General features: G+C 41.3%; 1 protein-coding gene across 4 annotated transcripts in view; it reads right to left on the bottom strand.

Moving 5' to 3' along the window:
• The window catches only part of foxk2b (forkhead box K2b), a 129,733-nt gene that overhangs the window by 11,259 nt on the left and 91,072 nt on the right, over positions 1-27,402 (bottom strand). For 2 of the 4 annotated variants that reach the window (XM_070857563.1, XM_070857561.1), the window contains exons 7-9: positions 26,733-27,017; positions 24,472-24,681; positions 19,502-19,743 (exon numbers count right to left, since the gene is read on the bottom strand). In XM_070857563.1, the coding sequence (XP_070713664.1) occupies positions 19,547-19,743; positions 24,472-24,681; positions 26,733-27,017 (692 nt within the window). In that variant the 3' untranslated portion in view covers positions 19,502-19,546. Of the gene's footprint in view, positions 1-18,410; positions 19,744-24,471; positions 24,682-26,732; positions 27,018-27,402 lie in introns of those variants that run through there. The other 2 variants (XM_070857562.1, XM_070857560.1) reach the window with 2 other exon arrangements.

Raw genomic sequence — 27,402 nt, 5'->3', positions numbered from 1 at the left:
AGAATCTTATACGTTTCTATGAGATCCCCTCTCATCCTTCTAAACTCCAGTTGATCCAGTCTCTCCTCATATGATAGTCCAGCCATCCCTGGAATTAGTCTGGTGAACCTTCGCTGCACTCCCTCAATAGCAAGAATGTCCTTCCTCAGATTTGGAGACCAAAACTGAACACAATATTCCAGGTGAGGCCTCACTAAGGCCCTGTACAACTGCAGTAAGACCTCCCTGCTCCTATACTCAAATCCCCTAGCTATGAAGGCCAACATACCATTTGCCTTCTTCACCGCCTGTTGTACCTGCATGCCAACCTTCAATGACTGATGAACCATGACACCCAGGTCTCGTAGCACCTCCCCTCTTCCTAATCTGCCGCCATTCAGATAATATTCTGCCTTCGTGTTTTTGCCCCCAAAATGGATAACCTCACATTTATCCACATTATACTGCATCTGCCATGCATTTGCCCACTCACCCAACCTGTCCAAGTCACCCTGCAGCCTCTTAGCATCCCCCTCACAGCTCACACCGCCACCCAGTTTAGTGTCATCTGCAAACTTGGAGATATTACATTCAATTCCTTCATCCAAATCGTTAATGTATATTATAAAGAGCTGGGGTCCCTGCACTGAGCCCTGCGGCACTCCACTAGTCACTGCCTGCCATTCTGAAAAGGACCCGTTTATCCCGACTCTCTGCTTCCTATCTGCCAACCAGTTCCCTATCCACATCAGTACATTACCCCCAATTTTTGACTTTGCACACCAATCTCTTGTTCGGGACCTTGTCAAAAGCCTTTTGAAAGTCCAAATACATCACATCCATTGGTTCTCCCTTGTGCACTCTGCTAGTTACATCCTCAAAAAATTCCAGAAGATTCATAAGAACATAAGAATTAGGAACAGGAGTAGGCCATCTAGCTCCTTGAGCCTGCTCCGCCATTCAATAAGATCATGGCTGATCTGGCCGTGGACTCAGCTCCACTTACCCGCCCGCTCCCCGGAACCCTTAATTCATTAAGCATGATTTCCAGGTCATAAATCCATGCTGATTGGACTGATCCTGTCACTGCTTTCCAAATGCGCTGCTATTCCATCTTTAATAATTGATTCCAACATTTTCCCCACTACTGATGTCAGGCTAACTGGTCTATAATTACCTGTTTTCTCTCTCCCTCCTTTTTTAAAAAGTGGCGTTACATTAGCTACCCTCCAGTCCATAGGAACTGATCCAGAGTCGATAGACTGTTGGAAAATGATCACCAATGCATCTACTATTTCTAGGCCACTTCCTTAAGTACTCTGGGATGCAGACTATCAGGCCCCGGGGATTTATCAGCCTTCAATCCCATCAATTTCCCCAACACAATTTCCCACCTAATAAGGATATCCTTCAGTTCCTCCTTCTCACTAGACCCACTGTTCCCTAGTACATTCAGAAGGTTATTCGTGTCTTCCTTCCTGAAGACAGAACCGAAGTATTTGTTCAATTGGTCTGCCATTTCTTTGTTCCCCATTATAAATTCACCGGAATCCGACTGCAAGGGACCTACATTCTCAGTCTTTCTTTCTCACTGGAATATATCTTTGCCAAGAGAAGGATGAACCATCCATGGCTAAGGAAGTAAAGGATGGTATCAAATTGAAAACAAAGGCATACAATGTTGCGAAGAACAGTGGAAGGCCAGAGGATTGGGAAATTTTTAGAAACCAGCAAAGGATGACTTAAAAAAAAAGAGAGAGAATATAGCTCATGAGAGTAAACTAGCAAGAAATACAAAGACAGACAGTAAGAGCTTCTACAGGTATATAAAAAGGAAATGAGTAGCTAAAGTATTGGCCCCTTAGAGAATGAGACTGGGGAATTAATAATGGGTAACAGGGAAATGGCAGAGACTTTGAACAAATATTTTGTATCAGTCTTCACAGTAGAAGATACTAAAAACATCCCAATTGTGGATAATCAAGGGGCTAGAGGGAGGAACTTAATATAATCACTAAGTAAGTAGTACTCGGTAAAATAATGGGACTAAAGGTGGACAAATCCCCTGGACCTGATGGCCTGAATCTTAAGGTCTTAAAAGAGATGACTGCAGAGATAGTGGATGCATTGGTTGTAATCTACAAAAATCCCCTGGATTCTGGAGAGGTCCCAGCGGACTGGAAAACCGCAAATGGAACACCCCTATTTAGGAAAGGAGGGAGACAGAAAGCCGGAAACTATAGCCCAGTTAGCCTAACATGTCTTTATGAAAATGTTGGAGTCCATTAAGGAAGCAAGCAGGACATTTAGAAAATCATAATGCAGTCAAGCAGAGTCAGCATGGTTTTATGAAAGGGAAATCATGTTTGACAAATTTTCTGAAGTTCTTTGAGGATGTAACAAGCAGGGTGGATAAGGGGGAACCAGTAGATGTTGTCTTAGATTTCCAGAAGGCATTTCATAAGGTGCCACATAAAAGGTTACTGCACAAGACAAGAGCTCACAGAATTGGGGGTAATATATTAGTATGGATAGAGGATTGGCTAACTAATAGAAAACAGAGAGTCGGGATAAATGGATCATTTTCAGGTTGGCAAACTGTAACTAGTGGGGAGCCACAGTGCTGGGGTCTCAACTATTTACAATCTATATTAATGACTTGGATGAAGGGACCGAGTGTAATGTAGCCAAATTTGCTGATGATACAAAGATAGGTGGGAAAGCAAGTTGTGAGGAGGACGCAAATAATCTACAAAGGGATATAGATAGGCTGAGAGTGGGCAAAACTTTGGCAGATGGAGTATAATGTGGGAAAATGTGCGGTTATCCACTTTTATATTTCTACCAAAGCAAATTATTATTTAAATGGGGAGATATTTCAAAGTGCTGCAGTAGAGAGGAATCTGGGGGTCCTTGAACAGGAAACACAATAAGTTAGTATGCAGGTACAGCAAGTAATTAGGAAGGCAAATGGAATGTTGGCCTTTATTGCAAGGGGGATGGAGTATAAAAATAGGGACGTCCTGCTGCAACTTTACAGGGTATTGGTGAGACCACACCTGGAGTACTGCGCACAGTTTTGGTCTCCTTATTTAAGGAAGGATATACCTGCATTGGAGGCAATTCAGAAAAGATTCACTTGGTTGATTCTTGAGATGAAGGGGTTGTCATATGAAGAAAGGTTGAGCAGGTTGGGCCTATACGCATTGGAGTTTAAAAGACTGAGAGGTGATATTTTTGAAACGTGTAAGATTCTGAGGGGGCTTGACAGGATAGATGCAGAGAGGATGCTCCCCCTCGTGGGGGAATCTAGAACTAGGAGGCCTAGTTTCAGAATAAGGGGGTTGCCCATTTAAAATGGACATTAGGAGGAATTTCTTCTCTCAGAGGGTTGTGAATCTTTGAAATTCTCTACCCCAGAGAGCTGTGGAGGCTGGGTCATTGAATCAATTTAAGGTGGAGATAGACAGATTTTTGAACGATGAGCGAGTCAAGGGTTATGGGGAGCAGGCAGGGAAGTGGAGTTGCGGCCAGGATCAGATATGATCTTATTGAATGGCAGAGCAGGTTCGAGGGGCCAAATGGCCTACTCCTATTTCTTATGTTCTTATGACTCTCTCTGCAATTATGACCCTTATGCATTACAACAATTTGTTTTTATATCGCACCTTTAACGTAGTAAAACATCCTGAGGCGCTTCACAGGGGTGTCATAAAACAAAACAAATAAATTTGACACATAAGATATTATGGTAGATGACCAAAACTTGGTCAAAGAGGTAGGTTATAAAGAACGCCCCCTCATCCCCCTCTACAACATGGTTGACTGCACCATCCTTTTCTAATACCTCTACTCCATTGACCCACTGAGTAGGGCTGGCCTTACTTGGTTGAACTCTTACTTATCCAACTGTAGATAGATCATCTCCAGAAATGGTTTCCCTTCCTACCCCTATGTTGTTGCCAAACGTCTATCCTTTGCCCTCACCCCCTCTTCCTTGTTATCATCCAAAGACTATAATCAGCTCCCAGATATACATCGACAATACTCGGCTCTGCATTGCTCAACACCTCCATTGCCTGCTTCCAGGCTGCTTAATCAACATCCAGTCTTGGATGATCTGCAATTTCCCCACTTATACATTGAAAAAATTGAAGCCATCATCTTCACCATAGCCACAAACTCCATGTCCTTTCTGGCATTCCAGTCACTCCCTGGCCACTGCCTCAAGCTAAACTAGACTTGTAACTTTCGCATCCTATTAGACGCAATATTATCTCCTTCACAAAGACAACAGACTTCCACCTCCATAACATTTCCCACTACCTCAGCCCATCAATTTATCAATTATGGGGAGGTTACTGAAATCTAGCAAGGACAACGTGACTGATCACTTGGAGAAGTATGGACTGATCAGAGAAGTCAACATGGATTTCAGAAGGGTAGGTCATGTTTGACTAACCTAGTTGAATATTTTTTTTTAAGTCACTAGCTTGGTGGATAACAGCGTCTTTAGGAATGTTGTCTATATGAAATTTTTCACAAGGCATTTGATAAGGTTTTTCACAAGAGATTATTAGAAAAATGAAAAAGCATTGGGTTTCTATTACCTTCAGTTTAGAGGTTTAAGGTGATCTAATCCAATGTTTGAAATGACAAAGGGATTTGATAGGGTAGGTACAGAGGAACTATTTCTTTCGATGGGGGAATCAAGAACAAGAGGGCATAAACTTAAAATTAGAGCTAGGTCAGTTGGGACTGAAATCAGGATGCATTTTTCCCCAAAGGGTAGTGGAAATCTGGAACACTATTCCCCCAAAAGACGAGAGATGCTGGGTTAATTGACATTTCAATACCAAGATTGATAGATTTGTTGTTAGTTAAGGGTATCAAGGGATATGGAGGCAAGCTGGGTAAATGGAGTTGAGGTACAGATCAGTACTGATCTAATAAACTGATTGAACAGGCTCCACTGGCTGAATGGCCTAATCCTGTTCTTATCTGCTGTTCAAACCCTCTCCTATGGGTTGGTCACCTCTAGACTTGATTATTCCAATGTTCTCCTGGTGACCTCACATCCTCCACTCTACCTACATTTAGCTGATCCAAAACTCTGTTGCCCGCTCACCGTTCTAGCCAAGCTCCACTGATTCTCGGAACACTTCCAATTTTAAATTCTATTCAGTTTGAATCCCTTCATTCCAAATTCCCCTTCCATCTCTATAAATTCCTCCAGACCTACAATAGCACCCCCCCCCCCCCCCAAAAACTTCCATTCCTGACCTGGCTTCTTGTACATTCATCCTTCTTCTCACCCCGCTATTGGCAGTGTGTCTGCAGCTGCCTCGGCCCACGCTCTGGAATTATCTGCCCATCCCCCTTCTGTCTCATCTTTTAAGATCCTCCTTAAAACCCAACTTTTTGACCACCTTTCCCAACACCACCTCGTTTGGCTCAGCATCCATTTTGGGGGGGGGGGGGGGGGTTTGCCTCTGCAAAGCACCTTAGGATATTTCTCTATGTTGAAAGTACTGCCTGTATATAAATGCAAGTAGCTGTTATTGTAGGTGTTCACTAGTTAGTATCAACATTACAGTAATGAGGCTAATTGTGATGTTTGAGTTGCATTATCACTAATGTTACTGATTATTTCAGCAGAACACTGCATGAGCTGGAAAAAAAACTGGGTAGCTTGGGGAGATAACCTGCCTGCAGGTCCAGCAAACCTCCCAAAGGTCCATATATAATTCAACACCTCAAATGTTAACTGTTGGGACCAAACACCATAGAGATTAGTGATTTTGTTCAGAGTAGCATTCTATACTTGAAAATTATGATGTGTGTGCTTCAAGTCCTACGATTTCCTGTCAGTTGTCAGATTCCAGCACTACTGTCAATGCCACAACTTGCCCGCTTGCAGGAAATCACAGTATTTATGATGCACCTTTTGTTGTCAGGGAGTGACATTAATTGTTTGCTTAGAGTACTGGCTTCTCTATTGCCACACTGGACTGTAGATAATGAGTTTAATGCATATTGTAACAGGAAACATGCAAACAATAAAGTGCTTTCCTTCTTAGTTAAAAGGATTTGGATATAATTATTGATCAAAGTTTCCAGGCAATGCAAAATTATTAGACAGAACTAGTCAAATGCAGTGATCGATTCATCCCAAGGCCACTTGACCACCAAGTCAAAAGAAATCTGTATACCAATCTTGTGGAGAAGGGTGACACAATGGAAGTATCTGACACCATGGGGACATCTTGTTGGAATAATTCAGATATTCCCCCATAATAGTCAACTCCTTATGGGATAAATAGAAATGCATTGAATTGGGTGAAACAATAGCTTTTCAAAGGCAACTATTAAATAGGAACAGCAGTCAGCCAGACCATGGCCAATCTGTAGTTCGACTCCATTTACCCTCCTTTGCTCCATATCCTTCAATACCCTTAACAAAAATCTGTATCAGTTTTGTTCATTGTCCTAGCCTCAATGTCTGTTTGAGGGCTAGGTCCATATTTCCACTACCGTGTAGGTGAAGAAGTGCTTCCTGACATCACCTCTGAACAGTCTAACTCCAATTTTCAGGTTATGTCCCCTTGTTCAGGTCTCCCTGCTGGAGGAACTATCTACCCTATCAAATGCTTTTGTCGTCTTAAACACCTCAATTAGATCACCCTATAATCTCGATACTCAAGGAAATACAACAGGGTTGTCAATTCTGGCTGGACATATTCCTGGGGGTTTCATCACATGACCTCCTGCCTCCAACCACCCCACCTTGCTACTGGTCACCCAACATGTCCATCATCATGGTGCACGGCCTTCCTATCCCAATTGGAATGTAAATTAATGACCCGATTGGATGATTCTTGACAGTCAGTCAAGCAGCTCCCCCCCACCCCCAAATATTTTTTATAACTAGTGAAATTTTTTCTAGAAGCACGATTTTTCTCTAGGGTTTCTCACAGCAGTGTCCTGGAGATTAATGAACTCTAGAATACAAGCCTAGTCTATGGAACCTGTCCTAATAATTTAACCCTTTTAGCCTGGTATCATTCCGGTGAATCTGCGCTGCACTTCCTCCAAGACCAATATATCCTTCCTGAGGTGTGGTGCCCAGAACTGAATGCAGTTCTCCAGATAGGAACAATGGCTAGACATCTACCTTAAAAGTCTGTTAGTGGTGTGTCACAAAGATCCATTTTCAGACCACTGTTGTTTATCATTTTATAAATGACTGAGATAAATCAGCTTAAAGTTATCTAAATAACAGGTGGGTTCCAAATGGGAGCAAAGGAAAATGACAACCACCAGTGTGCACAACTTCTGGATTTCTAGATGCTGCCTTTTCCGGTAGGATGTAGTTTAATGCAAGTTCATGCAAAGTGCTGACATTTGGCAGAGAGAGAATAGGTACTCAGTAGGAACAGACTGTTGCTATTGAAGAGGAGAGATGGACAGGTCACCAACACCATCAACTCTGTCCCTAGATCAAAAGAAAAAAATCCAACTGTAAACCAAGTGATTTTAAAATTGTATGGGGCCAGTTGTGCCCAGTTTTGGTCCCCCTACTTCAAAAAGGATAGATATCATGTTATGGGACAGCATTCAGCAGACCGCTACACGATGAATGATTGAATTTAGACCATTGAGCAAGGAAAAAAAATGTTTAGTCTGTGACTTTCTCTCTAGAAGAGGTCTGAGGGAGAATTGATAGGAAGAACAATGAGTAAGTGAATGGACAGGCTAGATGGAGCAGTGGTCTGCTCTTGCCTGAAATTTGCTATGACGTCTTTCTGCTTTTGGTTCAATATCGGTGACCAAAGCATCAATTCATGTCAGACACACTGTTGTGGTATTCACAGCAGGTGAAGCAATCCAACAAGCTGTTCGCATGACAGGAAATTACTCCAGTGCCACAGAACATAAGAAATAGGAGCAGGATTAGGCCAATTGACCCCTCAAGCCTGCTCCGCCATTTAATAAGATCATGGCTGATCTGATCATGGACTCAGCTCCACTTCCCTGCCATATCCCCATGACCCTTTGTTCCCTTATCGCTGAAAAATGTGTCCACTTCCGCCTTAAATATATTTAATGATGCAGCCTACACAGCTCTCTGGGGCAGAGAATTCACAGATTTACAGATCTGTCCTCCCACGAGTCTTGGCCACTTTGTATGCCCTTGTTTTCAATTTGATACCATCCCTTATTTCCTTAGTTAGCCACGGATGGTTATCCCTTCTCTTAAGTCTTTCCTTCTCACAGTGACTTGAGTTAACCAGCCACATGCGATGGCTAAATTCTTTTAAGTTTGGATGCAAAATCGCAGAAGAATCCAATGTTTCATGCAATAGGGCTTTGTCAATATGAATATGGCTTTGGACCATTATTTGAAATTGGCCTGGTCTTTACTTAATGGTTTATCTGAACATGACGTCTTTTCTCTGTTCATTATGTAAGGCATTCTATCCTAAGGGATCTCATTGCATCAAATTAAATAGATACAAGCCCTACTACTCAACTCGGAATGGCAGCCTAGATTATGAACCCCAGCAATATTCATGGGTGCATTTGCACAAGTTTAGTGCAGAAGTGATGCAACTTTTACTTCAAAACACTAAACTTTTGCTACATAAGCGAACACCCAACCTAAGCTGACTAGAGTCTCACTCCACTTAGTTCCGGGCCCCAAATCTATATCACAGCAATGTTGGTACAAAGCAAAATTACATTGTACAAATAGTATAGTTGTAATGTTAGTACACCCGACACTAAATTACTATGCAAAACAGGATTAACTAGTAATCCAACAGTTTCCTGGCATGCCTATAATCAAAAAACTGCTAATAGGAGAGTTGAACTACAATGTGGTCAAATTAGGTTCTAACAGGGGAACATTTCATCTTCTCGTCCCCTGCTCCAACAAAGCAGTGATCCCTTCTACATCCCTCCTTAAGTTAATAATGACAACCAACTCCCTGAAATGTGGAAGTTGAACAAAGAAGATGGTCATCTATAAATGGGTAAGTTCTAAAACAACTAGGATACCTTTACATTTACTCAAAAACATTATTGCTGCAATGCACACGAAGCTAATCGTGGATTTCCTGAGATGTGCCAAAGTCAAAGAGATTCTAGCTGTTTTGAGATGACTATGCTCATCACCAATAGCACTCATGAGTACTCAGTTGAAATGAGGTGAAAATGAAAAGAGCTTTAGTCTTAACTATTTCCACTTTGTAGTTACTTATGTTACTGAAATGTAGCCACATCAAATTTCACATCAGAGTTTTGTATCAGAATCAGAGTACTAAACCAGCAATACTGGCTCAACTTGAGCACATAAGCTATGCTGACACTTCAATGCTGAAAGTGTATCACATTGTCAAACTAGTCTTTCACATGCGACAGTAAACCAGAATCCTGCCTGCCTTTCAATTGGACATTAAGATCCCATCACTTTTTGAAAAGCAGGAAGTTCTCCCTCAGTCAATAAAACCTAAAAACACTACAAATAAAACTGTAATTCAAAAGCAGAAATAAAAGGCAGTCAGTATGTATAAGAGCTAGAGAGATAGGTTAATGTTTTGAATAGTCTCTCTCTCTCTCTAGTACTGCTGACTTACCTGCGAAAATGGTTGACAGACCATTCATCCTATGTTGATGGAGCGGCCGCCTGCATGACAACAGCCAATTCCATGGTTTTAAATAAATCACATTGTAAAGCATTTGGCAAAGCAAAAGGGCCTTAAATGCAAGTATGATTAATGTATTTTGAATCTTCAGAAAATTCAGGCTACCTGGAAAACTTGCCATTTGTTTGGGAAACAGACAATATCTATCCCTTCTCTCTGGGTCACAGGGAACCTACTCCTCCCATTAACATGCCAGGCAGGATTCTGCTCTTCAACTAATGTAAACACACTACATCACATCCACCGAGTTTAGAAAATAGCTGAACTTTTGGATGATTTCCTCAATCTAGATACATGAATATAACCTCTGCAAGTTGTTAGTTTTGCCTCCATCTCTTGCCTCTCACCCCAAGTCTGGACGTGGGTTTGGAGAAAGAAAGCTGGTGTTAGTATTAGGTTAATCGAGCTGAACCAGCAGGAGCCTAGTCTTGAATGATGCAGGACAGAGGTCATTTCTACTGATACTGGTCTGCCCCCTTAACTTCCCATCACGTAGGGTTGCTTATTGAGTTTTCAGGGAAACTGTTGGTGTCTTTGGTAGAGTTTTTATTTGAGGTCATCCATTCTGTTCTGTAAGATACTCTATCTCTTTAGTCTTTGCCGTTATGGGGATAGGACAGACACAAAAATAACCATTATGACTGTCTGAAAACTCAATAGTACTTGATATAAAACCTCTGCTAGGGATTATTTAAAAAAAGATTCATTCACAGGATGTGGGTGTTGCTGGCAAGACCAGTATTTATTGCCCATCCCGAATTGCCCTCGAGAAGATGGTGAGCCACCTTCTTGAACCGCTGCAGCGTATCATACTTCTTTGTAGCAGCTTTGTACAACAAGGGCTTGCTAGGCCATTTCAGAAGGTAGGTATGAGTCAACCACATCGCTGTGTATCTGGAGTCACATATAGGCCAGACCAGGTAAGGACGGCATATTTCCTTCCCTAAAGGACATTACTGAACCAGATGGAGTTTTACAACAATCTGGTAGTTTCATGGTCACCATTACTGATCCTAGATTTTTACTCCAGATTTACTAATTTAAATTTTAAATTGCACAGCTGCCGTGGTGGGATTTGAAGTAATGTCTCCAGATCATTAGTCCAGGGCTCTGGATTTCTAACCTAGTAACATAACTACAATGCTACCGAACCTCATATACACAAGTCCATCAGTTGGAAAGCACATACATAAAAGAAATTGCCTGTTCTTATAGGTTGATCATCCCATCAACTACCCCAAAATGTTCAATCCTAAAATGGAGACATTTCCTTTAAGACACTGCAATACAAAGGGAAATAAAAACAAGTGCATGCAATAGAAGTGAATTAGAATGTAGAAACAGAAGTAGGAGCAGGAGTAGGCCCCTCGAGCCTGCTCCACCATTCATTAAGATCATGGCTGATCTGATCAGACTCAGCTTCACTTCCCTGCCCGCTCCCCATAATCCTTTACTCCCTTATCGGTCAAAAATCTGTCTATCGCCACCTTAAATATATTCAATGGCCCAGCCTCCACAGCTCTCTGGGGCAGAGAATTCCATAGATTTACAACCCTTAGAAGAAATTCCTCCTCATCTGTTTTAAATGGGTGGCCCCTTATTCTGAGACTGAGACTATGTACCCTGATTTTAATTTTCCCAATGAGTGGAAATATCCTCTCTGCATCCACCTTGTCAAGCCCCATAATTATCTTAAATGTTTCAAGAAGATCGCCTTTCATTCTTCTGAACTCCAATGAGTATAGGCACAACCTACCTTCATAAGTCAACCCCCCTCAGTTCAGGAATCAACCTAATGAACCTTCTCTGAACAGCCTCAAATGCAAGTATATCCTTCTTTAAATAGGAAACTAAAATTGTACGCAATACTTTAGGTATGGCCTTACCAATACCATGTACAGTTGTAACAGGACTTCTCTGCTTTTATACTCTATCCCCCTTTCAATAAAGGCCAACATTCCATTTGCCTTCCTGATTACTTGTTGTACCTGCACACTAATTTTTTGTTTCATATGCACAAGGACCTCCAGGTCTCCCTGTACTGCAGCACTTTGCAATTTTTCTCCATTTAAATTATAATTTGCTTTTCTATTGATTTCTGCCAAAGTGGATAATCTCATTTTGCCACATTGTACGCCATCTGTCAAATTTTTGCCCACTCAGCCTGTCTATACCTCTTTGTAGATTGTGTGTGTCCTCCTCACAATTTGCTTTCACACCCATCTTTGTATCATCAGCAAACTTGGCTATATTACACTCGGTTCCTTCATCTAAGTCATTACTATAGATTGTAAATAGTTGAGGACCCAGCACCGATCCCTGTGGCACCCCACAAGTTACTGTTTTTGCCAACCTGAAAATGCCCCATTTATCGCAACTCTCTGTTTTCTGTTATATTAGCATGGCTAGAGGATTGGCAAACTATTACCTCCAACCCTGTGAACTTTTATCTTGTGGAGTAACCTCTTATCGAATGCCTTCTGGAAATCCAAATACACCACATCCACTGGTTCCCTCTTATCCGCCCTGATTGTTACATCCTCAAAGAACTCCAGCAAATTTGTCAAACATGATTTCCCTTTCTTAAAACCATGCTGAATCTTGCTTGATTGAATTATGCTTTTCCAAATGTCCCGCTACCGCTTCCTTAATAATGGACTCCAGCATTTTCCCAATGACAGATGTTAGGCTAACTGGTCTAGAGTTTCCTGCTTTTTGTCTGCCTCCTTTTTAAATACAGGCAACACCTATACTGACAAGAAGTGATAATTGGAGTAATCGAATGTAATTACACCCAAGTAAAAGTGTAATCATAAGGGCTGTTCCCTTTATTCTATTCCTCATCCTCACCCTATGAAGGCAGATGGAATCAATCAACATACTGATGTAAACCCAGTGAGTGCTTGCAAACATTCAAACTTGTGCATCAGCAATTCAAATTAAAAGGAATTGGAATCATGCTCATGCCAGGGTAGTTATCGCAACAGAAACAATGGGAGAACACAGAGCTTTTTATTTTGCACTCATTGGTATGCCATTTTACTGTGACAGCCCTAGGAAAATATGTGGATCAACATTTTACAAGTATATTGCAGGTGCTATACTTTAAAGGGTTGGGTCCAAATTCACACACACATCAGAAATTTGACTAAATAGACTTAATTTCCTCCAATAGTTTGGGTGCTCAGATAAAATTCCTTTTGTGGGCTATTAGTCATGAGTTAACGAGAGTTGAAAAAATACACAAATGTGTTAACTGGCAGGCTACCAGAGGAAATTAAACCCCAGATGCTTCTCATATATTTGACCATCAGCAATTAAGTATCCATAACCTCTTGTAAGATTAAGACAATCTTGTAACCCTCTGAAACAAGATCAAGTGCTATTGCTCATGCTGATTTTTCATTTAAAACAAATACTCTCAATTATTTTTAAAAGAGAATATATAATTTATCTTGCGCATTCAAAAACTTATAGTAATTTGACTGGAGTCAACAAAACAAACAACAGTCATTTAAGTCAAAACACCAATGTCCCTCCTAAACAAATAATAAATGAAAATACATTCATCCTTCAGTGGTAGTTTAAAATGCCTGTTTTGCCACGCAGTTAATCAGTGGGAAATAGCATAAACTTGGCATCTCATACATACATACATATTCACCACGCCAAAATATTTTTTCCTAAATTTACTGTTTGGAGATAAAATTAGTTTGCCAAAAATTACAAAAAAGTTATTAAAGTGAAACTACTTGCAGTTTTGCAAGAGGAAGTGGGCTGATCAGAGCTGGCCCCTTTTCTTGAGGAACCCAATGAAAGTTATAAAGTTTGGTTAAAGCTTGCGGTAGTGTTGAGTTGAAAGAGGAAGTGGATTCTATTGAATTGCCACATAATCTAAATGTCATAAAAGCAGCATATTTACTAATCTGCATTTGAGACTGCTTTGTTCCAGTGTTTGTAAAGGATAGCATGGAATCAACTATTTCACATAGGAATCCCCTTCAATTGACAGCACAAATGGAAATGTTGGACTATTCCCATTGACGTTAATGTTCTGTAAAAATATCTACTTCCAGGTGGCAGCAAACCAGTATTAATAAACCCAGAATATTGAGCTAGAGGTAAATGAGCATTTAAGTAAAATGCAAACAACACATTTTTAGTGATGTCATACGCAAGAATATATATGCCGAGGAATGAATACTTTCGGATCCTAATATCCATCTCAAGCACCTGCAGGTCAGGAACAATCATAGTTAGATGCAAAGTAAAACTTCCTCTACCTCCCAAAAAGCATCTTTAATGTCAACTCTCAAATGCATTCCTCTATTTCAGCATGAAGAACACTTTCTATTTTCACACAACCTTTATTTTAGTCTCACCAGTGGCAAATTCTGAGTTGTCCTATGAGCTTGCATCCTCTGGAAACATGATTAAATTGCCCTGCACTGATTACATGCTGGACCTTTACAACAGTCTGAGCTGGATTCAAATCCAGAGCAGAGGTGAAAGATCTTAATCCCATGATATCATTTAGCCTAACGTGCAATGTTTTAATGTGGTATTAATAACTTTCGGAAGTACATACATCTCCTTCCTTTCACCTCTACCGTATTATTCCTATTCCATGACAGGAAATAGATAACCGGTAACCACTGCTCTTGTAGTAGCTATAGCAAGAATGGCTCGATTACTCATCCCTTCATTTTCCCTCCCTTGAGAGAATAGCATGCTTTCACATCTAAAATCTAAATGAGGTGGGGAAAGTAAAGATACATGAACAAAAATCTCGAGCCGTATTCCTAGCCCCCGCCACAATATACCTCAACAACCAACCAGCACAATACTTTGACAGGTACAATTTCTGTGCATGCTCAAAGATCTTGGCCAGCAGTTCTTTAGACGTATTGTGAAAAATCAGAATCCCTACAGCCTGGGTTCCACATACAGTAATATAGTCATTTGACAAAAAAATTATTGGTATGAGCCAAACAGATGTGCAAAAATATTAAAGACATTAAACATGGGTTAAAATCCTGCTAGATGGCATGAAGACTTACTATGCTGGCTTTAAAAGGTTATATATGAAATGACCATGAGATTTACACAATGTACACATATCAAAATTACAACTGTTCAGAGGCTGGACCATGATGAGCTTCTTTCCTGTTCTGCCACAATCAAAGCTTTTTTTTGTGAACGAGTATTCACAATTCCAGTGTGAAATCTGGAGAATTAAGCAATTTTCCACTTTAAGAACTTAGGGAGTGAAATTGACTATCTGCCCGGTTGAGGGCGATAACGTCTCCGGGACGCAGACTTCCCGCCCTGGAAGTGAAATTCGGATTTCCGCCCTCACAGGAAATGGAGTGCAATGTCGCGCACTCTACTTCCATTCAGGGCTGGATTGGTGGCATTACCAGGATGCATCGCGGAGCGCTACGCGGCCTCTCCAAGTAGTGCTGACTGGTTTCAACACCTCTCTCCTTCCATTAAAGGGAAGGGATGCTGCGAGCTCTGCAAGCCCCTTTGATGGCCTCCACTGGGCTACCAGGGATGCGGGTGCCATGGCCCCAGCCACCACAAAATGGCGGGCTGGGCTGCACGATTGTGGCCTGGATCCTGCAAAACCACCGACCGGTAAGCCTGGGAAAAAAAAAATAATCAATGACTCACCTCCCATTTTTGTAATGGGTGTGGGGCCTGGTTCACGATGGGCAGAAAGGGGTTGGCGCGCGAGGCGATGATGCCATCGCTGGGGCGCTACTGGATTTGTGCTTCCGCTAACTCCCGCGCAAATACGTGGGAGCTGGTAGCACACACTCCTCCTCCCTCCCCCCCCCCAGGCCCGGGGCGTAAACAGTTTCGCACCCCATTATTGGCCCCCTGGAGGCACACACCAGGGGAATTTCGGCCCGAGTGTCAGCATGAGCATCAACTACCAAAGCAGATTTAACAAAAGTAAACCTACCTTTTATTCTGGCTCAGTGATGTACCTTATCCATACCACTGCAGCATCATTATTTGCCTCTCCCTCTATTCCCATACAAGTGATCACTATAACCTCTCAGAATGCCATGAGTGGCACGGTATAGTATGGTGTGTTGAGTTGCATGTTTGACTGACCATGCTTTAATTCTCAATTTCTACAGTATTAAGGGATGCACTGAGCAGAGGGTTAAAATCTGGGCCAGTACTGGCCTATTCTTACCCATCTATTGACAGGCTGAAGAGTGGCAAGGCTGAATTCTAGAAACAGTTTGCACATACTCCCTCTTACTTACTGTTTCTTGTATCACCAGATTTGTGGCCTGGTAAAGCATGGAATGTTATTTTTTTTTGGAGGGGGGTGGGAGAAGGAGACTGGAGGGCAGCATACCCTTCCCATGGAAAAAAAGTGAATTGAACTTTGGAAACATTAAAAAAGGTGTTAACCATAATATCCTTCCTCCATATACAGAAGGCCACACCGTGAAGCGTTCTTCACACTGCTACAAATTTAGCTTTAAAAAGAAGTTTGGCTAGTATCGCTGTTGATTTTTTTGAATCTTTGTACTGCAGTAAAAGGGAAACTAAAAGACTCTTTGAATGCAACAGCAACAGAAAATGCTATTAAACTACTTGCTAATACACATTACTCCCTTGTTTCCCATAGTCATAATGTAAAATTTGAAACGTCGTTAGTTCCAGCTGACATTTTGCTTTCCAATCAATTAGTGAAATTTAAAACAAATCTGCAGTTGCTGATGTGTCCTGCAACACCTATATGTTTTACAAAAAACCCTTTTGCAGCCCTCCTACAGAAGAATACGTCTGCATGACAGCCTGTCAGTAACAAAATGGCTTATGCTTTCCAATATACAAAAGATTGAATTAAAATTATTTCCTGCCCTTTCCCAGAACATTGTGAAACACACTAATCATTCCAATATGTTGCAATTCCCTCGCTTCTTGCTGTACAACTTTTAAGGCTCAGTTGTAATGCAAACTTTTAATTTTGTTCCAAAAGGGTGTAGAAAGTTACATGGTCATACTTAACAGAAGAGACACTATTAACGACACAACCTTTACTGTGTGTGTTAAGACAAACAAATGAAGTTTAGCTCAAGTGGATTAATGATATTCAGCCAAGTACTTGATGTTGTTTATAAATGAGTTTGGGTAACAAAAAAAAACTAAATCCAGTTGTTAATTTCTCAAATTTACCAGATGGAAAAAATACATCAGTGGTACAATTCCTAAGGTGCTGATTTCAGACCCTTTTATTGATCTCATATTTGCTGAATTCTTTAAGGTCTTAATCCTCACCTGGAGAAGGACACCACTCCAACAAAGCAATTGTAAATTGGATTGATGCCAGATATGAATGTTAGCAATGTTATCTACTACCGTACAGATTTTCAATCGAGTAAGCCTCCTGTTGGTTTATCTATTGATATTCACAAAGGGTTAAAATAACCTCAACACCCAGTGATGGACAGCACAAGTTGCTTTGGACTGTAGTGAGGTAGTGGGGAGGGGGAAGTAGAGGGAAAGGAAGATATTTCTTCAGACAGAAGAAGGATTTGCATTTATATAGCACCTTTCCACATCTCACAAAGATCACAAAAGTACTTCATGTACAATGAATTACTTTGAAGTGCAGTGACTTGTATAGGAAAGAAATGGGACAATGCTGTCGTCCTGTACTAATGTTTAAAGATTCGGTGATAAGCATCATATTTAATATAGTGCACAAAGATGGGATGATCTACAAAGCTAATCTACAGCAATTTGGTGTCAGTAAAATGTTAACGCAACTCCATTTAGACACAACTTACTTGAATGTAACAAGATTGCACTATTTCACATGTAGCTTAAATAAGAATGAGTTACCAACCCAGTGAATATATCTGTGTTAAATCTCATTGCCTCTTGAACAATCCTTTTACTTTGTTACAGTACATCTGCCCATCCTTTGTGTTTTCCTTCTCCCCAGGTTCAGGAGTCCTTCCACTCCCCAACAGTTACCAAGCAAACCATTCTTAACCCCATTTCCCATGCTATAGTAGCTAGGGAGTGGCCTGGCTTGATTGGCTAATTTTTCTCACCCATTCTTTGCGGCAAATGCTTCAGTCACCGGACCAGAACTAGCAATCCAAGTGTTTGAGAATTATGGGGATAAAGCTCGGATTATCCTACCAGCATGAGGCTGCTCCATTTTAACTTTGGTTACGTTTCAATCTTTATTTGCTCCTGTTAACTTCTTTAATACCATAAACATGATTTTGAAATAGAGTACGTGAAACTCTGAAAAAGAATGTAATATAAAATTATAATGCTACTTTATGACATCAAATGTTTTAAGTCACCAAAGTGGCCATGAACCTAAACAGTTATTCAACCCTGGGACATGACAGATGAGCCTCATCTATTTCTCATCGGTTATGCTGGGTCCGCAGCATAGCAATTAGGAGCAAGAAAACTGGTTGATCAAACCCACTGTAGTGGCCAACTGAGGTCACCTAATTCAGCAGACCGAGCATTGAACGTTGAAACTTGCTGGCCTGTGCAGCTCAGCTACCCGGTGGATAAAACTCACTGCACTGCTGGCTGTTTGAGGGGGGGGGGGGCGCGAAGAGGAAGAGGAAGAGGAGAAATGGATTTCATAGATCCAAACATGCCATGAAATATATTTTGTGCATAATACCATTTTGAGTATGTGTAACCCTGACTACATGGACATCATATTTAAACAAGGTTTTTATTCTTCAGTTTGATTTTTAGCAACAGTTACCAGGTCCCAATAGCCCAGAACAGATATGCAAGTTTTTTTCTCCTCCTCTTAAATAAACAAGTTTGCAGCAACGTGTTTTTCTTCTTTTCTTTTGAAGTATAGCCTGCAAAACCAAGCCAGGAATAGCCAACGTCAACACAAAGTAACAAATAAGCAAAGAAAGCAAATAAGCAGTAGTTAAGTGCAGCGCCGGTCAAATTAATAGCTGTTCATTTAGGTCAGGTAACGGCTCAGTTACATTGTCTTCTTGCCCAACACATGCAAACCCGAAGCATTTGATCACTACACATTAATAAAAATTGATTAAATTCATCAGGAATCTGTTAAAATATGAAAATCTGCAGGTGTAAAGTAGCTTTATCTGGATTCAAACAGACTGAAGTAAACTTTTAACCACTCCATTGGTTATTTAAAAAAACATAACTACATTCATTTTCACTGAACATAAAATTAAATTTACGTACGAAAACAGTTGTGATTTCAAAGCTTCTGAAATATAAAATGGAGTGATCTGAAATGATAGTGACCCCATTTTCATCTACAGAAATGAAATACACCCAAAAATATCCTAATTCCACATATGAACAAAATACTGCATATTTACTAACAACTGCTTTAGGTAGGTCATTAAAGGCTAGCTGCCAGATGTAGGAAATGGGTCCACACCGTTGTTCCCTTTATGTAATATACAATCTTTTGTAATTGGTGTACAGTAAGCACTTGCCATGCTGCCGTCACACTGGTGTGCTCAAGTCTGTAAGTATCTGATGGAGAACGTCAGATGTGTGTGGCTAGCTGTGGCCCTCCCCATCTCTCCCTTTCCCAGTGAGCACTGAGGTAGTTGAGCAGGAGGAACAGCCTCTTATGAGGGGCATCACGTTTTTAAATTTGTTCAGTTTCTTTAATTTATTCCTGTGTTTTAAGGCTTCCTGTTTCTCAGTGCTGCAGTTTACAGTCGCTCATACAGGGCCCCTAAACCCATAACGAATCAACACATTCTGAAGTTCTAGATGTTAAGTTAGACTTGTCCATTTGGCACCTTGCATTTGATAAAAAGTAAGCGGCGTATCCCATTCCCCAGTCTTTAGTTTTGGCTGTTGTGTACACTCGCAGCCACAGCTGGGGCTTCCACCTTGACAGCAACAAGTATGCTTTCTCCATCTTCCGTTTTGATACGTTTAATCTCGGGCCGCTCTCCTTGGTCTCCATTTTGGCGCTTTGTGGGAAGGGATGCTGATGCGGAGGCGTGGGTCGCCAACATGTGTAATGGGCTTGCAGCAGCTGCAAGAGACAGAACAGAATTAATATTTGTAGGCCTACTTAAGGAGCCAATTCCTATGAAGTTTCCCTTGACAGTTCCATTGTTATGCTGTTATCCAATTTATGTCCTCTATGTCCCCACAATTATTAAGAGTCCTTATAAATACTTGTACTGACAAGTTATAATTCAATTTGATGTTTTGACATGGTCAGCGCGTTGGTGATGGATCCCGCCTTCAAACCTCCCCAAAGTGCTGGGAGTCGGTGTCAGTTAGAGAGCCAAATTTTCTGGCTCTTCCCTCCGAGTGCTAAATTTCCGGCAAATTCGAAGTGCCCTCCCCAATTTCTTGCTGAGGGCAATTTCGGTCCCTTAATATCAAGCTGCAACGCAAGAATTAAATTAAACCAAATTTTAAGAAGTTTGGGAATAATCAAGCTCAGATAAGATTGGGTTCTAACGAAGGATCACACTGGAATTGATGTGTTATTTCTCTTTCAGATGCTGACCGACCTGCTGTCTAAATTCAAAAAATTTTCACTGTGCAATATCCTTTTGTGCTGGTAGATTTGAGGAAGCACAGCTATCTGGATATCCCATAATTCATGGAGGGGACATGGCCACTATGTTTACTAAGCAAAGCCGCAAAGAGAATATCACAACCAACATAAACTGCTAACTTAATATTTCAGCTAAGCGTCTAAGCTTTTAACCATCAGGTGGTAAAATAGGATTTGGGTTACTTCTGCTCTCTTTACTCTGCAACAACTTGCCTAATGTAATAAGATTGTAACATCGTGATTGTGGCTTATAACAGGCATTTTATAATGGAGATAAGCTAGGAGTGCATCACCCATCTAGCGAGTCCTCTAACCATCACCAACAGGAGAATCATTGAAGTAAATACTTGAAAGTGCTTTGAGCACTAATGGCCAGTTCCGTGACTCACTCACTCTCACTCTGCATAAAAGGCACAAACCTTCTGTGCACAGTCAATTCTTTTCCCAGGAGAAGTAAAGCCACATGTTCCAAAATACATTAATCGACAGTGACAATTGAAAAGTACGGAACTTTCAGATTTAAAGAGTCAGAGGTCAGGGGAGCAAGTTTATGGAAAATGCTTCCCACTAAATATGCCTACTAGAAAGTGAATCTATTTTTCCGCTTCATTTGGATAATCCACATCCAATTATGAACACAATTATAATTAGTGCCTCCCAGCTTTTGGGCCTTGTGTGTAATTTCAGTAACAGAGATCAGCAAAAACGAAGGTCTTCACTGGAAGACAGATATACACTCCGTGGCATGACAGCGCTCCATGTAAGTAATGTTCTCCAATATGATTCATACACTTTCCAAGGCACTCAACAGACAGATTCACCCACTTCAGAAGAAATACCCCCAAAAATAAATCAGAGACTGGATTTTTGGGTTTAAGGGTACAACCTGGAATACTGCGTGCAGTTTTGGTTTCCATATTTACGAAAGGATATACTTGCTTTGGAGGCAGTTCAAAGAAGGTTCACTGGTTGATCCCGGGGATGAGGGGGTTGACTTATGAGGAAAGATTGAGTCGGCTGGGTCTCTATTCATTGGAATTCAGAAGAATGAGAAGTGATCTTATAGAAACATATAAGATTATGAGGGGACTTGACAAGGTGGATGCAGAGAGGATGTTTCCACTGGTGGGGGAGACTAGAACGAGAGGGCATGATCTTAGAATAAGGGGCTGCCCATTTAGAACTGAGATGAGGAGAAATTTCTTCGAAGAGGGTTGTGAATCTGTGGAATTCACTGCCTCAGGGAACTGTGGAAGCTGGGACATTAAATAAATTTAAGACAGAAATAGAGAGTTTCTTAAACGATAAGGGGATAAGGGGTTATGGGGAGTGGGCAGGGAAGTGGAGCTGAGTCCATGATCAGATCAGCCATCATCATCATAGGCGGTCCCTCGAAATGAGGATGACTTGCTTCCACGCCAAAAGTCAGATCAGTCATGATCTTATTGAATGGCGGAGCAGGCTCGAGGGATCTTATGGCCTACTCCTGCTCCTATTTCTTATGTTCTTAGGTTCTTAGGTAACATTCAACAGGGTTACCAAGTTCATGGAGGTAAATCAACTTCACTTTTTGAACATGTGGAATCTCCTTCAATGACAGGAAAGAGCTGATAAAATTCTACCACCACTCTGATAACTAGTTACCAAGTCACCAAGTCATGATGGATTCAGACACGAGACTTCATGAAATATTTTCAACTGAACAACTTTGGAACAGCTAATCTCACTGCAGCAGTTATCGGCTGGCATTAGTAATGATGACCACAAAGCTAATGGAATGTCGTAAAAACCCAATTGGTTCACTAATGTCCTTCAGGGAAGGAAACCTGCTGTCTTTACCCAGTTTGGCCTGTGTGACTTCAGATCCATAGCAATGTGGTTGACTCTTAACTGCCATTTGAAATGGTGCAGCAAGCCACTCAGCTGTATCAAACTGCTCCAAAAAAAGAATATAAGAATAAAACCAGACGGACTACCCGGCATCAACCTAGGTATTGGATTCAGACACGATATTGGATTGGATTCACCCAGTCGACCTTGCAAAGTCATCGTTACTAACATTTGGGGATTTGTGTCAAAATTGGGAGAGCGGTCTCAGACTGGTCAAGCAACAACCTGACACTGGTATAATTTTGTGAGTATGACTATCAGCCAAATGTCCCAAACTCCTCCATCACCATCCCTGGGTATGTCCCGTCCCACCAGCAAGACAGACCCTCCAGTGGTGGCGGCACAGTGGTATACAGTCAAGAGGGAGTGTCCAGGGAGTCCTCAGCACTGATGCCAGACCCCACGAAGTTTCGTGGCATCAGTTTAAACATGGACAATGAAACCTCATGCACCGAAAAAAGAAGAGCCAACACTGTCTACCACAATTTGTAACCTCATGGCCCGGCATATCCCCCTCACTACTGTTACCATCAAGCCAGGCCATCAACCATGGCTCAATGAAGAATGCAGAAGAGCATGCCAGGAGCAACACCTGAAAATGAGGTGCCAACCTGGGGAAGCTAAAACACAGAACTACAGCATGTTAAACAGAGAAAGCATGTTATAGACAGAGCTAAGCAATCTTGACCAAGGGATCAGATCGAAGCTCTGCAGTCCTGCCATATCCAGTCATGAATGGTGGTGGACAGTTAAACAACAGGAGGAGGCTCCATGAACATCCACATGAACAATGGCTACTCATCTGATTGAAGGCAAACATTCAAATCTGTCTCAATATCTGTCAGTTATACAGCAGGTAATGTAGGCATAGAGTAAATGTTAGGCCAGTAGTCCGTGGATGAAGCTCACAAAAGTTCAAAAAATAATTCAGTGTTAGCAAGAGTCACTAAGTGTAGTTAATATCCAACCAAGTCTTTTAATTCTCAATTTCCCTGGTAAATATTTTCAAAATAGGTGTCAACTGTGGCTCAGTGACAGCACTTACACTTCTGAGTCAGAAGCCCCACTCCAGAGACTTGAGCATCTACCTAGGCTGATAATTCAATGCTGTGCTAAGTGAGTACTGCACAATTGGGAGGTGCCAGCCTTCAAAATGAGACGTTAAACCGAAGCCTAGTCCACCAAAAACAGGTCATCTGGTCATTTATCTTATTACTGTTTGTGGGACCTTGCTGCGTAAAATTGGCCGAAGTGGTCAACGGTGATTGTAATTCAGAAGCTACTTCATTGGCTGTGATGTACTTTGGGACATCGGAAGTTATGAAATGCACTTTTAAAATTCAAGTTCCTTTTCTCCTCAAAATGGATTGCACGGTAGAAAGTACATGTAAAAGAGGACATTCTATGAATTGTTATGGCTAAATATTACAAGACAGAATAGAAACGGACATAATTAGGTACACAGTAGCCTGAAAATAACCAAAACATGACCATAGCCTTTAAAAGATTAGATTGCAGGGGCAATTATGTAAGTCACTTTCAACTCACTTAATGTCAAAAAAATTAAGAATCTGGTGAAAGAAAGTTTATCAAGTTAGTTTCACAACGTTCTTTGTTTAAACTACTCGAGCAGAATGTTTACACCACGTGCTATGATGTACTCAATGTGCCCAACATGGCTACTTCTAAATGCAGCTCAAAGCACAACAGCATATTATTTGTTCAGTTTGTTTAAAGTGTAAAAGTGAATGTTAATTTCTTTCCCCTTTCCTCCCAAGAAGGCTCAGTATTGAATGTAATACTGACTCGTGGTCCTGGTTTTGATCCCTGGTCTATATTGAGTTAATCAATCTCAGCTAATGAGCTAGGGTTTCGCATCTACTAATCCCTGCTGCGTGTAGACGTTAGGGGAGGATAGAATAGGACTCAGCTTGATGCTTCCGTACAATCAACTAATCTGCTGACACACACAGTTGAGTATCTCACATGAAGAAAGCTAATTTGGCCAACTTATTGGGACATTGCAAGTGCCCATGGAACCATAGTCTAACTTTCAAGACAGGAGGAAGGAAATCTTGAGGATGGGTTCAATCGCATCCAGTATTGAAATATAGGGCAGGGATATAAATTTCTCTCCCCTGTCCTGAATTTAGGAGAGTTGGCGTGGGGGAGTGGGGGGGTACGAAGAAGGTAGAAATCTTAAAAATAAAACTCAATTGTAGGTAGGTATTTACATTCCATATTTAAAGAAATGAGGCATATAGTTAAACCTACAAAGAAAGCACAAAAATATAGTATTACCAGTGTTAGCTTGTCCATGTGTTACTGAGGAGATGGGCACCACGTGTGTTCCATTCTGTGCAATTGGTTTAAGGGGTAACTGGTGCTGGCCCAGAGGAGCCTGTTGTAGTATAGTAACTGTCTGTATGGGTGTACCCTGCGAAGTCTGAATGAAGCGACTCGCAGTGCCTATTGAAGCTGGTGCAATTGCAGGAATAGGCTCCACTTTGACTGTAAAACAAAATAGAAGAAAAAAATGTCAAGCTGTATCATTTAATTGAAAGTTTCCTCTTTTCAACCCATTCCCTACATATAGGTTGAACCAACAGTTTTTGCACTAAATTTACCAAAAGTAAGATGTTTTACATTGTCTACACACAATCTCATTGGATGTCCACAACTAGTCAGAGGTTGCTACCCCCAAAAGGGAAATTAATAGATCAATTTTAATCCCTTAATCTTCTTGACACTTCGTAAATGCATTGTTATAGATATTCTGGGGCAGTCAATAACCCATGTATGGACTGAATATTAGTAGTTCCTTTATTGCAACTTTTTCCATAAATGGCTGAGTTTTCAATTTTGTTGGGGTGCCAAATTCCACTTCTATGAGGGAGTTAAAAACAAAGCACCAGTCATCTCATTAATTGAACTTGTGCCAGTTATTGTCCTCAATTCTGAGGCGGTAACTCATCTGTGTTAGAAGTCTTTCTTGTCTTCCATTTCAAGTTTCTTTCCCTATTCTTTTACAGTAAGATTTGGCAACTGGGGAACACTTACAACCCCACCAAACAACTTCTTAAAAATTCTGCCCTGGTCCAATGATCTAATTTCTAGAATTGTACACCAGTGAGCTCACTGACTTCTCACTTCTAGATGAAGTGAAGCTTAAAAGGAAATCTGTCTTTTTGATTCTCCAGGTCTAGGTCAGATGCTTAGGAGAAATTGGCCTCCTTTGCACCTCCGGTGGGGGCGATAACAGGGTGCTACCAGCTCTGCGATCGGGCGCGGCAAGAGTATGGACGCCCGCGAACTTGCCTTGCAGGTTAACGGCAGTGGTAAACCCCAACGCCACGATGTCCTGCGCTCCGGAGATCGTGACATCATCCGGCTGCATAGCGCCCCAGATGCAAACTTCGGTTCCGTCCCCTGCAGCACCGCTGGGCGTCAACACCGGCAGCTGCAGGAGCCGTTGTAAGGTAAGTCGGCTGCTTAGGGAGTTGTATTTAAAGGTGTTGCCACTGAGGTAAGTGAAAAATTTGTATCGAGTCCTCAGGCCATTTTTTTTTGACCATTTTGTTCTGCCGCGATTGATCAGCCCTGCACTCTGGTGGAGTGCTTGGGGCTGATCATCACGGATAGTCAGTGAGCAGGGGATTAGAAATATTGCAGAGCCTGCAGCAATAGCCCTTCACTTTAAGGGAGGGAAGGAGCCTCTGATCCCGGCAGTGCTGCTCTGAACATTGTGCAGCGCTCTGCCGCTACCGCCCCGCTTGCCCGGTTTAGTACCCCACGGGAAGTGGTAGCGTTTCATTTAGCGCTCCACTTCTCTCCTGGAGCGCTAAACCGAAAGTTTGCGTCTGCTAGAATTAGCTAGCGCCTGCCGATTTGCGCTCCCACAAAAGTTAGCGCCCAAACGGGGTGCTATGTAATTTCTAGCCCTAGACGACGTATTCAATTAAGATACGCAATGAAAACTGCACCCAAGGTATGACTGATTTCTTTTCACATATAGTATTCGAGACTACTGCTGTATTCTTTGTTATGTTTTGCTTTTTGTCCTCCTCTCCCCTGAAAATTAGATACAAACATGCAAGAAAATTGTGCTTTTGTAACATAGCACGGACACACAACCCACAGTGGCAACATGAGCACTAATCTACACAAGTTTCACTGTCATTAGTTATGATTACGTGAGAAGGGGGAGGGGGAGTTCAGAATGCAAATACAAAATAGTTTTACAACAGCTCAGTATTTTCACCAAGGAGAGTTGTATGAGGTGAAATGTTACACATTAATTTTTGAATTTGTGTGTAGCTTTTAAAATTAAATGTAAATAATGTTCCACCGTGCATTCTATTCTGGTCTATCATTTCTCTACATCCTGTCCCCAATTACTGACAATTGATGCCGCTTTTGTACGCTTTATTAGTCACTGAAAAGCTGGACCAGCAGAATGAGAGGATGATGCATCATATTTGCTAATTACCTTGCCCTAATATACAGCAATGATTTGGTGCATTACATCAAGGTGCAGTGTTGAAAATTCTAACTCCTGTTACCTTTCACTTCTTTATGTTCTCCATTTTCTGACCGTTCCATTTTAGCCTGGCTGACCATAGCCTGTGTCACAATTGCCTGGTTTGCTACAGTGTAGCTGTTCGCTGCCAGACCAGCCATAGTAACAGACACAGCTGGTATCTGATGAACCACATGAACAGTTTGCAACATAGACTGCTGGGACGTTGATGTAACAGGAGTGGCCACGGTATAAGTGACCGGTTTCATAGACTGCGAAATTTGCCGTTGGACAGTGATTAAAACTGGCTGAGCGGACAGAGGTGATCCTGTGAATAAAAAATGGAAAACAATTAACCTTTTTGTGTGTTTACTTCAAACTGTGTAACCATGGTATAAATATATATCCATGGATGACATCCCACCCTCCCTTTAATACAATAAAGAATTCAAAGTCTTCAACAAAGTACATCAGATTTTAAAAAAAAATGATCTTTCCAGACACCATAATCTTACTCAAAACACACAGCAGTGCATTTGGCTTAAAAAGACTGTAAAATGGCATTAAATAGACTTGTGCTAATTTTCTTACAGAAGGCATTTTTGAATGACCCTCAATCAATTAGTTTAAGCTCACTTGTTACTGACTACTCAACATTTTATTTTATGATTGAAGCTGGATTATTTTATCTAGTACAATTCTCATTGACATGT

This window comes from Pristiophorus japonicus, chromosome 16 (assembly GCF_044704955.1).
Source record: "Pristiophorus japonicus isolate sPriJap1 chromosome 16, sPriJap1.hap1, whole genome shotgun sequence".
Lineage (NCBI taxonomy): Eukaryota > Metazoa > Chordata > Chondrichthyes > Pristiophoridae > Pristiophorus > Pristiophorus japonicus.
Note: the sequence above shows the minus strand (reverse complement) of the source record. Positions and strands in the feature narration are given on the sequence as shown.